Source organism: Rhipicephalus microplus, unplaced genomic scaffold (assembly GCF_043290135.1).
Source record: "Rhipicephalus microplus isolate Deutch F79 unplaced genomic scaffold, USDA_Rmic scaffold_23, whole genome shotgun sequence".
Classification (NCBI taxonomy): Eukaryota; Metazoa; Arthropoda; class Arachnida; order Ixodida; family Ixodidae; genus Rhipicephalus; species Rhipicephalus microplus.
This window is the reverse complement of record NW_027464596.1, coordinates 1,852,167-1,868,497: the sequence shown is the minus strand read 5'-3', so window position 1 is coordinate 1,868,497 and position 16,331 is coordinate 1,852,167. Positions and strand designations below refer to the sequence as shown.

The 16,331-nt window shown below is 44.6% G+C and overlaps 1 protein-coding gene across 2 annotated transcripts in view; it reads left to right on the top strand.

The window, feature by feature from the left end:
* Positions 1-16,331, top strand: part of LOC119185271 (decapping and exoribonuclease protein-like) — a 175,452-nt gene that overhangs the window by 128,548 nt on the left and 30,573 nt on the right. Inside the window, exons 2-4 of one of the 2 annotated variants that reach the window (XM_075884091.1) lie at positions 3,954-4,186; positions 7,081-7,303; positions 8,503-13,173. In XM_075884091.1, the coding sequence (XP_075740206.1) occupies positions 3,954-4,186; positions 7,081-7,303; positions 8,503-8,611 (565 nt within the window). In that variant the 3' untranslated portion in view covers positions 8,612-13,173. Of the gene's footprint in view, positions 1-3,953; positions 4,187-7,080; positions 7,304-8,502; positions 13,174-16,331 lie in introns of those variants that run through there. The other variant, XM_075884090.1, reaches the window with a different exon arrangement.

Here is a 16,331-nt window from a genome sequence, read left to right as displayed (position 1 = left end):
TCATGTTTTTACAACTTTATAGGGTAGTTTTTCAGTGCTCACAGCAAATTATATATAAACAATGAACGCAGTTGCTGTAAAACTGTGACGCTGTGCATAGCCTCCGAGATGGCAAACGGAAAATGACGTGCGCGCAGCGGCAATTTCAGAGGTCTTGCGCTGTGTCGCCGTATTCGCATTGGTTAGGGTAGATGGCGTTAGCCGCTGCCCAATTTAAAGGGTACAGCCATATCAATCCATTCATACATCCATCTATCACATCATTATCGCTACAATCATCTAGCCATAATGGCAGTCAGCGACCACCATGGCGACGACCAGCTTCCTCCGTGGCGACCACAGTACAATACACCTTCAGCACGCGAGGTGTTCTGTAGGGTCACTACCTCGCACCGTGATCTCGCGGCACATGTTATAGTTTTCGGCAAAATCCGCGCCGCATGCTTAACATTCAAGGCACAGCAAGCAGGTTGTGAATGTGAAGCCTTGGTCGATGTAATCGATCTTTACCCGTTCCCGTGTGCTCAGATTTGGGTGCACGTTAAAGAACCCCAGGTGGTCGAAATTTCCAGAGCCTTCCACTACGGCGTCTCTCATAATCATATGGTGGTTTTGGGATGTTAAACCCCACATATCAATTAATTGATCTTTACCCATTCACTTATTATCAGTCCCGCAGCCTCACTTTGTGTGGACATCATCAAGCGCGCTATTTGAAGTTTGTGTCAAGTTCGACGAGAGATGGATTCAACTCGAACCCAGCCTCGATCAAAAAAAAAAAAAAACGCTATTTGGAGCCTGGATCGCAATATGTAGTACCTCGGACAAAGAGCGGTGGAGGCGCAGTCGGCCAACCAGCTACACTCAGCAAGAGCATTCCTTAGTCTTTAGCTAGTAATTGATGTTCTGGAGTAGCGGCCTTCGACACGGGACGTCTGAGTGATGCGCATGGTGACAGCAATGAAAATCCTGATCCCGACGACACTTACGGCTTCGAGGAAAACTCGCTCAGTGATTCCGACCGGACTGCAGATGGCGGCTCGCGACAGTGTTGGCATGAGCGACACTTTTTAAATGCAACAATGGCATGTATTTTACACTGGTGCATGCCAATAAACTGCCAGGCTCTGTGTGTGAGCTCATGTGTGTGAGGCTTACATCAAAACTATTCAAGAACAGATCTCACATTGGTATTTGCTGAGAAACAAAGAAAAAAAGTTGTGCTTCTGCCGAAAGATGTGGCCAGTGTGTTTGCACATGAAAGTTGGATGTGTTTGCTGTGTTGCTGATATACCAAACTTGTTTAAAACTTGTGACATACATAGCCAGTCTAATATGAGTTTAGCAAGGTAGGACAACTAAATGTTGGCTTGATCCTTTCTATTGTTGTTCTCTTCACAACTGAACTTTTCTTATGATAGGCAGTTTCTTGTGTGTGTGTGTGTGTGTGTGTGCGTGTGTGTGTGCGTGCGTGTGTGTGTGCGTGCGTGTGCGTGTGCGTGTGTGTGTGTGTGTGTGTGTTTTGCAGTCAAATGCTTTAGCCTTAATTAGTACATGGTTTTTGATTCATCAATCTTGTGAGGATTACAGGCAAGTAATATAGCAGGTCTGTGCCACCGCTTGGGCTTTGTGAAAAGACACACCTGTGAATAACAGATGCTGCTATCAACATATCAGCCAAATCTTGCAGCTGCAAGTGACTTTTTTCATATAGATGACTGTGCTCACTTCGAATTTTCGGATGCCTGTATGTGGTGTAAAACAACTGAAAGCATGATATTGGCCTATAGCCAAAATAAATCAAGAGCAGCGTGTTAACCGAATGTGCTGGCGCTGCTGTCCAAAATCTTCTAACATTGCCTAGTCACACTCACACATGGGAATGGCAACACGAAAAAGCTGCTGTGTTTCTTCAAGCATGCTCTAGCTCATAATGTGTGCATACATATCGCACTTCTTTACTGCCATTCCTCCCTGTAGTTTTTGGCACAGCTTGTTGGGACCGCTGAGAAAAAAAATAAAGCGGTTGAAGTACCCAATAAACCCCTCAACGTGCTTTGAAATATTTCTGGCAGTGGATTTGCGAGGCATTGAGTTTTGATGATGAGGTCAATTAATGATTACTCAAAGAAGCATTTCATTGTTTCTTTAAAGTATCTCATCCAGTATGGATTATGACACTAATGTAGTGGCTCGTCAATAAAGGCAAAGCACTATGTGGGAGAGGCAGCTTGGGTTGGCTTGTGTTGTGAAAGGGAGAAACTGCAGCACTACCTGAGACTTTCGAATCCACGCCGTTTGGAAAAATTATTGTATAAGCATGCTCATTTCACAGTTGTGGACTGATTATTAAGTTATCTCCCTTGGATTGTTTACTGGCCCTATAACTTAAAATTTAGAAATTATGTTAATATAGCCCTGTGATGAGAAGTTTTGTTTGTATTAATTCAAGTTATGTTTATGCTGTCATCTCATAAGCTTTGGATACTAGTATCTTGAAATTTCTAGATGTCATCTATCATTGTCAGCATTAACTGTGTTGCTATCTGGCACCTGCAATCCCATTTGTACACAGAATAAAGGGTTCATCTAGGCTGAAAGCTGCTTTGCATATTTAAAGCTCAGTTTGTCAATTATGCACCACCATGAAACATTGTTCATTTTATTCTACGCATCCAAAAGCTGTCAGTTGCACTCTTTGAGTCATCATAATATTTCACGCAATGGTCGTCAAGTGTTCAATAGAAAACACTGATACACTAATATACATGCAGAAATGACCAATCACATATATGTAGGCAGTGTATTAAAAAAAAGAACTACCGTTAAAATGACAGTAATGCATCTTATGAAGATCAGATAAATGAACAAAAGACTAAAAACTTATAGACTAATATATACCATATAAATGACCAATCAAGCTTATTGAAAAGCTGATAGCACTGGTAAGACTGTGTATCAGTCTGATATGAGACTAGTAGCACTGGTAAGAAAATGTATCGGACTGATATGAATGTCTATAAGATCTGGTAAGACTTTTTATCAGTCTGGCACAAGACTGGTACAACTTATAGGATACTGTATCAGACTGATTGAGACCTAGCTCTATCAGAATTTTTGCTAGGGTTGCCGCATATGGAGCAAGGGCGTAGGCAGCAATAATGTTTCCGAAGGGAGAGAGGCACAATTGTCATCTAAAGTGGAGGCCGGGCAGGCAGATGTAGTTGAGTATCATTTTGGGGTCTGTTATACAGGGAAAAAAATTTCTGGAGGGAGGAGAGAACATGCCTGGTCTTCTACCCTCTGGCTACCCCACTGGCCTTTGCCTTGCCACAGTGAATGTAGTGAAACTGGTTATGATCATTCAAGTCTCGAGGAAGTTTTTATTTCAGTTTCTGCATACAAATGGGGGTTGGCGAAAGAAAAGCAACAAATTTAACATCGCTTCACGGGCCTCATAAGTGGGGACATTTAGCTTGTGCATGTACTTTTTAACTTTACCGTCTTAACACTCCTTTCTGCGACGTTACGGCGGGAAGGAACTTGCAGCATTGCCAGCTCTCAGGAAGTGTTCTAAATCTCAAAATGCACCAGTAGTTGAGGATTAGCGGTTTTTAGTGGGTGGAGCTTTAGTGACAAAGTTGATTATATCTGTAAGAGTGGCATCGACAGACAAAGCAACAAAGCCTATCGTATAACAAGCATGACAGAAGAAGGCAAAGTGCATTTGATGTGTTGGCTGGGTCACTGCAGTGGCTTCACGCGGTTCATGTACAAACTTTTCTTCTTATGACAGGGGTTTTGGTTTTTTGTTACTGATTGTAGGCTGATCATTGAATGGTACAATTTGAACTGCTTTGGCATCACAAATTCTCCTTCTTGTAGTGTATGTAAATAATTTATAAAGTCATGAATTCTTTTGCAATATACTCATTCATGCCCTTTCTGTGCAGTGTACGCACGGATTTCGTCGGCCACCGGTTGTGCTTGTGTGTTCTTATGTGCACACCGTACGACAAGACAACGGCCTGGCAGATGGTGGCTTCCCGACACCGAGGCGTCATCTACCTACGTGTCCATCCGACAAAGAAGGAAGTGCATGAATACCTCAAAGGGAGGAAGGACAACTGCTCTATGGATCGCATGACATACTGGGGCATCAAGTTTCACCGCATCATGAGCACAAGTGAAAGTCCAGTATTTCCTAACACGATGAAAAGTTCATGTTACGGTTATTCCTTCTAACATGCAGCATAAGGCGGAATTTCTGCACATGCGCAAATAGGCAGTACAGTAATCGCACACAAAGTTGAACCCACATATGTCGAGCTCACAAAGTATGGGAATTATTTTGATATACTCTGCAATTCTATATAACGTTTTTAAGAACTTTGCTGATTTATGGTGAATAGTAGTGTGGAAGTAAACATCATAGTAATACGCGGGACGGTTTCCAGAAGTTTCGATTCTAGCAGTACAGTAATCGCACACAAAGTCAAACCCACATATGTCGAGCTCACAAAATATGGGAATTAGTTTGATATACTCTGCAATTTTATATAACGTTTTTAAGAACTTTGCCGATTTATGATGAATGGTAGTGTGGAAGTAAACATAGTAATTTGCGGGACGATTTCCAGAAGTTTCGATTTTAGTTACCTGTACTATTTTTTCTCTACTATTTTTTCTTTTTTGAAAGAAAACATGCAAGCGTGTGAGAGATAGACTAGTTCCACACATGTGAGGTGGTGTTGTTGCTAAATGTAAAAGTGAAAGAAATTGGAAGAAGGTGGTGGTGTTCCTTCTACCACCTACGCACCCGCCACGAATGTGTCTGTCTTTATCGTTCACTCTTTTTGATAAGAACTGTTACTATGACAGCTTTGGATTGTTGCTCCCACAGCAACATATAGTGATGAAAATAGGAATACTGGAAGAATTAGTGCATGCAGTATAAGCACTGGCACCTCTGCCTCCTTTTATTTTGACGTTTCGTCATTGGGGGAACGCTGCATGTGCGGCGTGAAGCGAAAAACAAAGTACCCATCAGCAAGCGTTGTTATCACCTCTCAGGTTCGACGACTGAGGGGAGCCTTGGGGAAAAGCAGGAACGCCTTCAGCGGAGCGCATCAATAGTCGAAGCGTATGTCAACAATCGTAGGTTCTCAGGAATTCCGACCAAATCAGGCTTTCTGCTTGTCAGAGCAAATACAAAAGACAGCTCAGCTATACACATCTCTCTGTCTGGGTTTCCCGTCAGGCAGGTGGAGGAGATATAAATTTTCGGCCCGTTCATTCACCACACTCAAACGTCAAACAAGACTACTGTTTCGAAACTCAAGACAGGTAGGGTAAATTGTGTTTCTAACAGGCGGGGTGGTCTGCGAGGCAGGGACGCACTTCGGCTTACCCATGCCTTCGTGAAAATCCGGATACTCTACGCAATACCATACCTTAGCACTAACAAGCAGGAAGGTGAAGCGACGCCCATGTCTGCAAGGCTACTCAGACAGCTATGGACCTCCCGGCGGCTACGTCCAATGTTAGGGTTTCGGTGTGCTCAACTCTTACCAAGAAGTGCAGGAAGCCCACCTTAAATGTCAATACACGGGGCTCATCCAGACGGCCCCTGTACGCTGCCTGCTCCACTGCTTATATATCCAGCACACTTGCACTCCAGGAGAGGCACTTACTCCAAATCTTTGGCGACATGTGCTCTGGGTCACTCCGCTCCCCACTAACATGGACATGCACATAGATAATAGCAGCTAGGCAACAAGCGCGGGCTTCGATGCTTGAAAAACAACACGGGTACCCAACTGGTGTATGCTACACAGACATAGTAGGGCCGACACCCAAGGAATTTTATGGGGCTGCTCTTCTTTACCAGGCACGTCAACATCAGATAAAACATGTCAACGGACTATCCTTCCGAGCCCAAAAGTCAGCGCAGACGGAGGGACTAGCAGTAGCACTTGCAGCCGTGGAACCCACTTCGAGGGCAAAAATAACATCTTCCAAAAAAAAACGTGTGTTCATTACTTCACTGTAGAGAGGTGCTCTTTAGCCAACCATATTCTAAGGAGGTCTGCCACTGGTCCTACCCCGAAGCCCGTATTTGGGCTCTGGGCCATAAGTGTTTATGTCGAAATGAGGCGGCCTGAGTGCTCACCCACCAGGCTTTTTACTCCAGCTTTAAACTCCTCTGCTATGGTTCAATGAAATAAATTCTTGCTATTGCCACACTCACTGCTTTTTGCCGGCTTCTGCAAAATGGCTGAGTAAGATTTATGAGCGAACTTCAAGGCGCCTGCAGACGGGTACCCTACTCTGTCCTAGAAATATGAAACTCCTCGATCGAAACACGAATGAGTGGATCGACACTACTAGCCCTAGTTCATATAGCATTTCAATTTATTGCTTTCACATTGTGTCCCCTTTGCGGCGACACTCCTACTTCTATTTTTTTGTATTTTGCAGTTTGTAGCTGTAAAGCTCCATGGCTCCATGTAAAGTTCCATGGCGGGTACCACCATGGAACCCAACATTTGGCATTTTTGTTGTAATGAAATACTTTTCGAGGCTCGGTCGTCATACATTCTTAGAATATGCCTCCACTTCATTTTACGAGCACGCGATAAAGAAATGTGCGACAGGACGGGCGCTGACTTTATGATTGGAAGCAGCACCTGTCCTAACTCCATAGGTAGAGTCAGTTCTCCCTTGCTGTTTCTCTGCAGCCGTACGATTGGTTTCATATTTTATGAAAAGGGGGGGGGGGGGGGTTGGCATTTACGTTTTGCAATTTCTGAATTTTACGCTGGAGTGCCATTCCCTTATCTGCCATTCTTGTGTTTATACTTTTTCATCACCATGAAACTGAAAGAACACATGATGGAAAGCAGGCATTACGTAATGTGCAGAAACAGCACAAATCGTGAAAAAGAAAAGGAAATCAGAGCTTAGACGTTAATTTACTTGCTATGATACCTCACTATTTTTTTTTGTTTTACAAATATGACATAGATTCAAGCGAAAAATCATGTGTTAAATCAAAAACATTATTTTACTCCGACACAGCTGAGCCATGGGTGGCATCCGAGGAAGGGGATGTGGTGAGAGAAGGTGACTCGTACAACACCGTCTTGCGTGGCCAGATTGGAATGCACATATTTGTGATATCTGGAGAAGTAAAAGCTGTGGACCCTTCTGTCGAGTGCGAGCCAGGTTCTACAGCAAGCTACGTGGATTTCGAGACGAACCGTGTCTTCTCCGAGGGATCACACCACTTGAATTTTCACAGGTAAGTGTTCACTGCAGTAAACCCAACTTACCCTTTTCTTTTACTTTTGCTTCACCTGTTCCGAGTGGGTCGATGAACAAAAAACTTTTTATTGAATGCAGCATAGTTATGAAAATTTTTGTCAGTGCTAAAATTTAATCCGCAAAGCAGCCCTTGTGTATACCTTAGTGTCTCAGTGGTACAGTGGTTTGTGGCGTCACACTACTCACCCGAGGGTCCTGGAGTTATCTCGGCAGCTGAGATGGCAATTCGATGGAGGCGCAGAGCTGAAGATTTAAATCAGTAGCACAGTAAATAACCCCAGGTGGTTCCGAGTGTTTCACTTTAGCGTACTTCATAATCAAGTCATAGTTCTTGCACGTAACATCCTGTCATGTTGGTTTTAGTTTAAAGTTTGCGTAATAGTGCAAACTGAGGAAATGTTTTTACCATGCTGCAAACGTTCTGTGCGGACAGCCTGCTTTTATAAGGAGTTTTCTAATAGTGTACGCAAAGTTAGCGGGCGCCCAGGGCGTAGCATTTGCATGTGGGTGCTGTATAAGCTTTAGAATAGCATTTCTTCACCACAAACGCTAGCGCATGCTCGAGTCATCTCAAAGGGGCTTTGCGGCCACCTTGTGGATGGACTGCGAATCCTAATGATCGTTAGCTTTATGACACATGCGCAGTGTCAGTGACTGCAATGAATAGCGTGTGCAATTCTTTGCATACGCCATTCGAAAAATTGCTAATGTCAGAGGATAGTGCCTACGTGCCCAAGCTGTGATAGTGAACAAGCTGAGAATGCTCGCCTACATTCCTGCGCATGGCAATATTATTACGTGTTACTAACAACAAAATAAAATAATATGAACCACGCAATGAAAGCGATAATTTTTATGTTGCAGATTCGTTGGCACCATTCTTCAAAGGTATCTCAAAATCAACGTTAGAGAAGTTAGCCTAGTACTGGCTCACTAAAGCTACCTGAAGGCAAGCGTAATCATTTTACACAGCAGTTTGCTACAAAAACAGTTGATTCATCCAAATCAACACTAAATTCAGTTCAAAGCGACCCAAGTAACCACGGGTATCCACTGACTGTCCATAATGAATACGAATGTCCCGCCGTGTGGATATCCCGCCGTGTGGATATCTGGGGGCGTGAAACCGGCATGGCTGCAGCAGTACGCTTCACGCTGTTCCTACTGCTTATGCAGGTTAACGGCGCTTCTGCAAGACAGTGTCCCAGGAAAGCCGCAGCGTTTCTTCCACCGGAAGGAGCCACATTGCAAGGACTACGAGGAACAACCCTTAAAACCAACGTAGCACCTGATGACGACAGCGGGATGACGCCACCAGACGTTCCGGTATCCGGCGCATGTGCGATTCCTGCCAGTGAAAATCTGAGTGATTACCGGCTCGACGATAACGCTCAGCTTCATAAAGCGGGACTCTTCAGTGCGCCAGTGGGGCGTGAAACCGGCATGGCTGCAGCAGTACGCTTCACGCTGTTCCTACTGCTTATGCAGGTTAACGGCGCTTCTGCAAGACAGTGTCCCAGGAAAGCCGCAGCGTTTCTTCCACCGGAAGGAGCCACAACGCAAGGACTACGAGGAACAACCCTTAAAACCAACGTAGCACCTGATGACGACAGCGGGATGACGCCACCAGACGTTCCGGTATCCGGCGCATGTGCGATTCCTGCCAGTGAAAATCTGAGTGATTACCGGCTCGACGATAACGCTCAGCTTCATAAAGCGGGGCTCTTCAGTGCGCCAGTGGGGCGTGAAACCGGCATGGCTGCAGCAGTACGCTTCACGCTGTTCCTACTGCTTATGCAGGTTAGTCATACGGAACCCCCTTTCTTGCTCCCCTTTTTCTTGCCGGTTTCACCCCAAAAGTTGTTTGACTGCATTCTGTCACATTCATGCACGCAATACCGTTCGCGGAAACAGTTTCGCTTGCTGCGTCGCTTCTCTTTTTATTTTTTACTTCTGCTAATATGTGGCGACGTAGAGGTGAATCCGGGACCGTCCACCGAGGCGACATTGCAGCAGCTCTTAGCAGGTCAAAGCATAATTAAGGATAAACTAAATGCTATTGAAACCGTTCAAGCTGCAAACAAGCTCGCTATAAACGATCTAGGTGATCGTATCAAATCCCTTGAAACTAAGTTCACAAACCTTGATGAAATGAAATCGTCGTTAGCAGAGTGCGTTGTACAATGTGAGACTCAAGCACGAGTGTTGAAGTCTCTAACGTCAAAGGTTGACGACCTTGAAAACCGCAGCAGAAGGTGCAACCTCATCTTTCACGGTATACCCGACGAAGGAGCCAACGAAACAAATGCGGAGTGTGAGAAACAGATCTTGGATATCTGTTCTTCGAAGTTAGGAATACCCACTATAGGAATAGAAAGGGCACACCGGTTGGGACGTTTTCGAGCTGGGAGGAGCAGACCCATCATCGCAAAATTTTCATCTTTCAAAGAAAAACAGCATGTCCTAAGCAACGCAAGAAAGTTAAAAGGCACTACGACTAGCATTTCCGAAGATTTCTCCGAAGCAGTACGAAAGAAAAGAAAAATTTTGTGGGAATATGCAAAAGCACAAAAACAGGATGGCGCGAAAGCTATGCTTAGGTACGATTACCTTCTTTTGAACGGGCAGAAGTTTGTCTGCGATGATGCAACAATGCATGTGACCCCACAGAAGTGACCGTGCCAGTCTAGTTCTGTGAACATTAGTATTCTTCTGCTGAATTGCAGGAGCATAAAGAATAAGAGAGATGAATTTTCCGCCTTAGTAGAAACTGTTAAGCCTTCCGTGATTCTCGGTACGGAATCCTGGTTAGATCCTGACATTGGTGACCACGAGGTATTTCCAACTGGTTACACCTGCTACAGAAAAGACAGGAACGGTCATGGAGGGGGTGTGTTCATTCTCATTGATAGTAGCATTAGGTCCTCCCAGATTGACGTTGATGCTGGCGTGAGTGAAGTAGTGTTGTGCAAACTAGAACTTCCGAACCGCATCGCCTTAACAGTATGTAGCTTTTATCGTCCCCCTAATGCATCGCCGGATGTTCTCACTCGACTTCAAAGTGCGATTGATGAAGTTCACTCAGATACCGTGGTCATTGGGGGCGACTTCAATTTACCGGACTTGAAATGGGATGCATCGAACACCGCCACAGTTACTGGAATATGCAATACAGAAATGATGAACATGGTCAACCTGCATGCTCTGCATCAGCTAGTCCTCACCCCAACGCGGGGAAACAACATTTTAGACCTTCTGCTTACCAATCGACCAGAACTTGTTCAGTCAACGCTTGTGATTCCTTGCATAAGCGACCACCACGCTGTCGTGTCGACGATGTCGCTGGCCTATGTTAAAACAAAAAACCATGCTAACAGAAAACTGTACAATTATAAAAAAGCCAATTTCGATTGTATAAATCAAGCATTACAGGCTTATTTAGTAGTGTTCGAAACGGAAGCCGGGTGTAGGAGTGTGGACGGGCTGTGGCGGTTATTTAAGCAGAAAATACTCGAATTACGTGAGCTGTTCGTCCCAACTTGGGTGTTGACGGCGAGACAGGGTAGAAGCAAGCCTTGGTTTACGAAAACCTTGCGCCAGCTCACACAAAAAAGACAACGAACTTATCGCGCTTATTGCAGAAAACCTTCAAAAGAGACAGAGAAAAAACTGAAAGAAATAACTCGTGAAGTTAAAGAAGCAACACGCATTACCAATGACAGTTATTCGGGAACTATTCAAACAAGACTAAAAGATAAACCGAAAGTGTTCTGGAAGCACGTGAAGCAGAATGGCAGGGATGTTGTAACTATCCCTCCACTCGTGTCTGGTGACGTCATTGTTCGCGAAGACGCTGACAAGGCAGAATGCTTTAACGCCTACTTCTGCTCCGTCTTCACTCCTGCAGTAATGCCTTCTGAAGACGTCCCACCGGTACTTGAAACGATAAGCGACATGGATGATGTTGTCATATGTACACACGGCATTGAATCGTTGCTTCGAAGGCTCGACTCTTCTAAAGCGTGTGGTCCTGACGACTTACCCAATTTCCTGCTTAAATCATGCGCTGAATCGATAGCAAAGTACTTGAAAGTTATATTTGATATGTCACTACTCGAAGCTTCTCTTCCTGATGATTGGAAAGCAGGTATTGTGGTCCCTATTCATAAGTCCGGTCCTAGAAGCGACGTTTCAAACTACCGCCCGATATCGCTGACATCCGTTGCATGTAAAATAATGGAGCACATTCTATTCACGAGTATTGTAGCTCATTTGAATACTCATTCTGCGATTACGTCAGCCCAACATGGATTTCGTAAAGGTTTTTCCTGTGTTACCCAATTATTGGAATTCACAAATGATATTGCTTCTGCATTAGATAAACGGCTTGCGGTTGAATGTATTTTCCTCGATTTCAGGAAAGCTTTCGACACAGTACCCCATTCATTACTCATTGAAAAGATGCTCACATATAAAATAAATCCGGCGGTTGTCTCATGGATTAAAGAATATCTAACGTTACGCCGGCAATTCGTGGTTGTAAATGGGGTTCGGTCACGGGCACAAAGCGTTTCATCTGGTGTACCCCAGGGCTCCGTCCTGGGACCTTTGCTGTTCTTATTGTACATCAATGATATTGGCGACGGTTTGACATTGCAGTTGAGGCTGTTTGCAGATGACTGTGTGGTTTATAGGATCACTAACGGTACGGAAGACCTCAACCTGATTCAGCAAGACCTCGATCGAATCAGCACATGGTGCACTAGGTGGCGCATGCAGCTAAACCTCACGAAAACTGTCAATATGACATTCACTCGAAAGAAGAACCCTCTAAATTACTGCTACACCCTGAATAACATTGTAATTGGTAAAGTAACCGAATTTAAATACTTAGGTGTTTGGTATACCCCAGAATTATCGTGGCAGAAGCAGGTTGACTACGTAACCGGAAGGGCGGGAAAAATGCTGGGCTTCATTCGCAGGAACTCTGGTGCATTCAGTCAGTCCACACGTGAGCTACTCTACAAGACGTACGTGAGGTCCGTCCTCGAGTACGCTTGTGTAGTGTGGGACCCTACGACGGCGCGCGACGTTATTAAACTTGAAAGAGTTCAGAATCTCGGTGCGAGGTACGTGTCCCGTCAATACACAATTAATTTCAGTGCAACAAGAACTAAGGAAGAACTCAAATGGGATACCCTGGTAGAACGACGCAGAAAGCTGCGCCTGAAGCGTTTTCATTCCATTTACTATGGTACGATTAACATACAGAGAGATATATATATAATACCGCCTAACTATAGGTCCCAACGCGTGGACCATGACCGAAAAGTAAGAGAGGTTCTATGCCGCACGGAACTTTTTAAGAAATCTTTCTTTCCAAAAACAATCCACGACTGGAATAGGTTACCTGCTGACATCGTCAACGTAGTTTCGAATGAGATGTTTTTTGCCCTGCTGAAGTGATTGTTTCTTTTTTTAGGACGTACTGTATGTATTACTGTTCTTATCTTTTGTTCTTCTTTCTTTTGTCCTCACACTGTATGCAGAAGGGAACTGTGGCTATACTCCGGTATCAAATCACTTATTTTTCCTGTTGAAGTGACTCAACCTTGTAGTGTTCTTGTTTCTCACATATACTGCATACTGCTGTGAATAACTTATGTTGTCGATCTGCTGTAGCTGTTGTTGTTGCTATTACCGTTTTCCACGCTTTATATATGACAAAATATTGAACTGTCCAGACTGACTGTAAACCCCTCCCCCACTGTAATGCCTCTGGCGCTGTGGGTACTAAATAAATAAATAAATAACTCGAATAGCCAATAAATGTACTGTGAAAATCTATGTCCTGTGTGGCTGTTTTCCGGACGTCCGATTGAGATGTCCGACCGGACATCAAGTTTTGAACGTTGACTGGCTGTCCATATAAGGACATGCCTAGGATATGTGTGTTTGCTCTCAATTATTGTAAAATTAAAATGTAGTGAATATATATATATATAAACACCTGCCAAATCCCGGGTGACAATCTTATAAAATTTCATTAAAAAGCTACTCGAAAATTCATTCAAACTTCAGCACATGCATTTGATTCCAGGGTGCCAAATAATTTTGCTTCATGCAGCAAAACAATCTGGTTGATTCAATATATGATGCGTATGTCGTTAGAAACAATGTATTTAGTGCTATTATTATCGCATGTGAACTGACGAAAATGCAGATCAAGTGCGTCATAGCAGTCATCATGTAGGCAAATTTTCATGCACCATACTCGACACTTCTGAACAAGCGGTGCACTGCAGTCGCTCAGATTCCTCGAACGTACACATTACACTAGCTATGCCCCTCTGGATATGTTGGAAGAAAACACGCCCCATTGTGCCTATTGTCCCGAAACCTGCTTGACCAGTGGCGCACAAAGGGAAGGAGCGGGAAAAAGGAGGGTGTTCGTGTTGCATTACACATATGTATGCTGAGCCGGTTCCCGAGGCTCCGAGGGCAGAAGGCAGTTTTTTTTTTCAAGTTCGCTCTTGTGGACATCAACATCAATATGTGCAGTTACGATAGATGACTCTTTTACAAAGCACCGAAACGTGGCACGAGCTCACTACTGTTTTTGGCAGAGATTACCGCGGCAAGCAGCAGCAACCCCGCTCACTCGCACGGAAACGATAAGGCCACTTGTTAAATATCTGTTCTTTACATCTCATATCGAACATTTATCTATTTTTATCACGCGTTAACTATTGCCCATCATTTGTATGAGCCCTGCTAGTACCTGGCATGTTTCAGTTCTTCATTTGCTCGCATATTCTTTGCTAATAACCGATTTAGGACGAGCACGTGGTCGGTGCCTGTATGCCTTCTTTAAAAGCATGTGCTACACCCATTAGTTATTCTCCTGTGCTTGTTCATAAGTACATATTGCGGTTACAAGAATAACATTGCCATAAACAAGTGGGAGTTGGGCTTCTTGCTAAAAATTTAATCAACCCGCAAAGAAGCAGTTGCTGCCCCCTAAGAAGTCATCGCACATGAAGGCGTAAGGGCATTGAACACTGAAATCTTGGAAGACTACATACACACTTTCACAATCACGGCTGCGGACTGTGATAAATGTGCTTCTTAGTTTTGATATATGTTGGTAATAAAGATTAGATGGTTCTTGAAACCCGCTTGGACTCTATTTTCTTTTAGAATTCATTTGCAGCAGAAAAGCTCCCATGGAAAAAAGACGGGCCTCCGAGGCTATGTGGGTACATTGTTCACACGAAAGGTCTTTCTTGAATACGCACTAGCTATATACACACACAAGCAATTTCATATATATATATATATATATATATATATATATATATATATATATCTGTGTGTGTGTGTGCGTGTGGGTGTGTGTGACGTAAGAAGAAAGACAGTGACTGATGGTGGAGGCAGAGGACGAGGAAGTGCTTTAGAATAAACATGGCGTATGAACCAGGCCACGTCTCCCATTCGCCATAGCGTCACACGAGTCAACGGGATGAAGACCTGGTCGCCGCTCATCAGCCTCACATCATTCATGAAGCCACCGGCAATACGCGTCAAATGAATATCGACCACAGAAGAGGTGATCTCAGGCGCATGCAGTTTGCGGCATTATGACAAAACCATCGACTGATCTTCCCGTCCCCAAGTACACCGGAGTTGCAGATGATGGACCTGTACAGGACTGGTTCGACCTGTTCGAGCTCCACGCTACCACTGCATCATGGTCGGAATGGGAGATGGTTACAAACTTCAGCGACTACGTGACTGATGAGGCATTCAAATTTTACCTTACATACATATTCGATAACGATGAATCGTGGCAATAGATGAGAGAAGATATGATTGCCGTTTTAATGACTATGACAAGAACTTTCTCATTACTAACCGTCTGGAGACAATCACACTCGGCAGTCACAGTCCACGATCTTTACTCAAGGATGTGGGGGTGCTGACACTCCCTCTGTAATGTTGTCTGCGCCGCGTGGCGCACGTGTCTCGCCCAAAAGCTTTATTTCGGTGGTGACTACCGCCGGGCGATGGATGGCGTTGTGTTCGCTTTGAGTACCACTGTTGGTAGAGTGGTAGCGCCGGCGGTGGCCCCTGGCGAAAGGCAGGCCTTGGTAGTGGGCGAGAGTTGAGCGAGCCTCTTCTGCGCATGGCGGCTGCTGCGAACGGTTGTCTGTAGCGTGGGTCCCCGGTGCTCGGCACCGCGGGCTTCGCGCCGTGGTCCCACGTGGAAAGTCAGGCGTCGACGCCGCCTTGGGTACTTGTTAGTGTGTTGGGTGTGTTAGTGTGTGTTTATCATGTTATTGTGTGTTTAGTGTGTCACTGCGTTATGTTGTTTGTATGGTAGCGTGTTAATTGAAATTGGTGTATAATTTGGCAGACGATATCGTCGTGTAAATTAGTTAATAAATGTATGTATGTTGTGTACTTTGTACTGACCGCGTTTGCTGTGTCCGTTCACTTCAAGAGCGTGGCGATGTGCTCGTTCACCTCGCCGAGACCCTGCAAGGGACATAGCTTTCCATCAAGTTTCTCTTCCCGAAAGCCGGTATTTTCAAAGTCGTCGCTCCAGCATACGACACGGAATCTTGCTCGCTCACCTGATGCCCTTCATTCTTCATCTGGCATGCGTGAGTCCATCACCCGGTTTTCCATCACGCTGCTCTTCAAGCGCTCCTTACACTCAGCCGTTGCCTCATAAGGATGCCGTGTTCATGATAGAGGAGCTGACGCATCGTGAAAATACCCTGTCGAGCCATACTCTTTCCACACGGGCTCATGCATCACCGTTCAGTACATACACACTTGACACTGTAAGCAAAACAGAAGGATCAGACGCATCGAACCTCGCACGTTGCCTGGCACAAGAGCCTGTTGTAGTTAACAGCATAGGAGAAGCTTCTGAAGAGCTTTCTGTCAACTGTGAAGCATTATCTTGATTGCCCGAACTGTATGACAACAGCCTACAG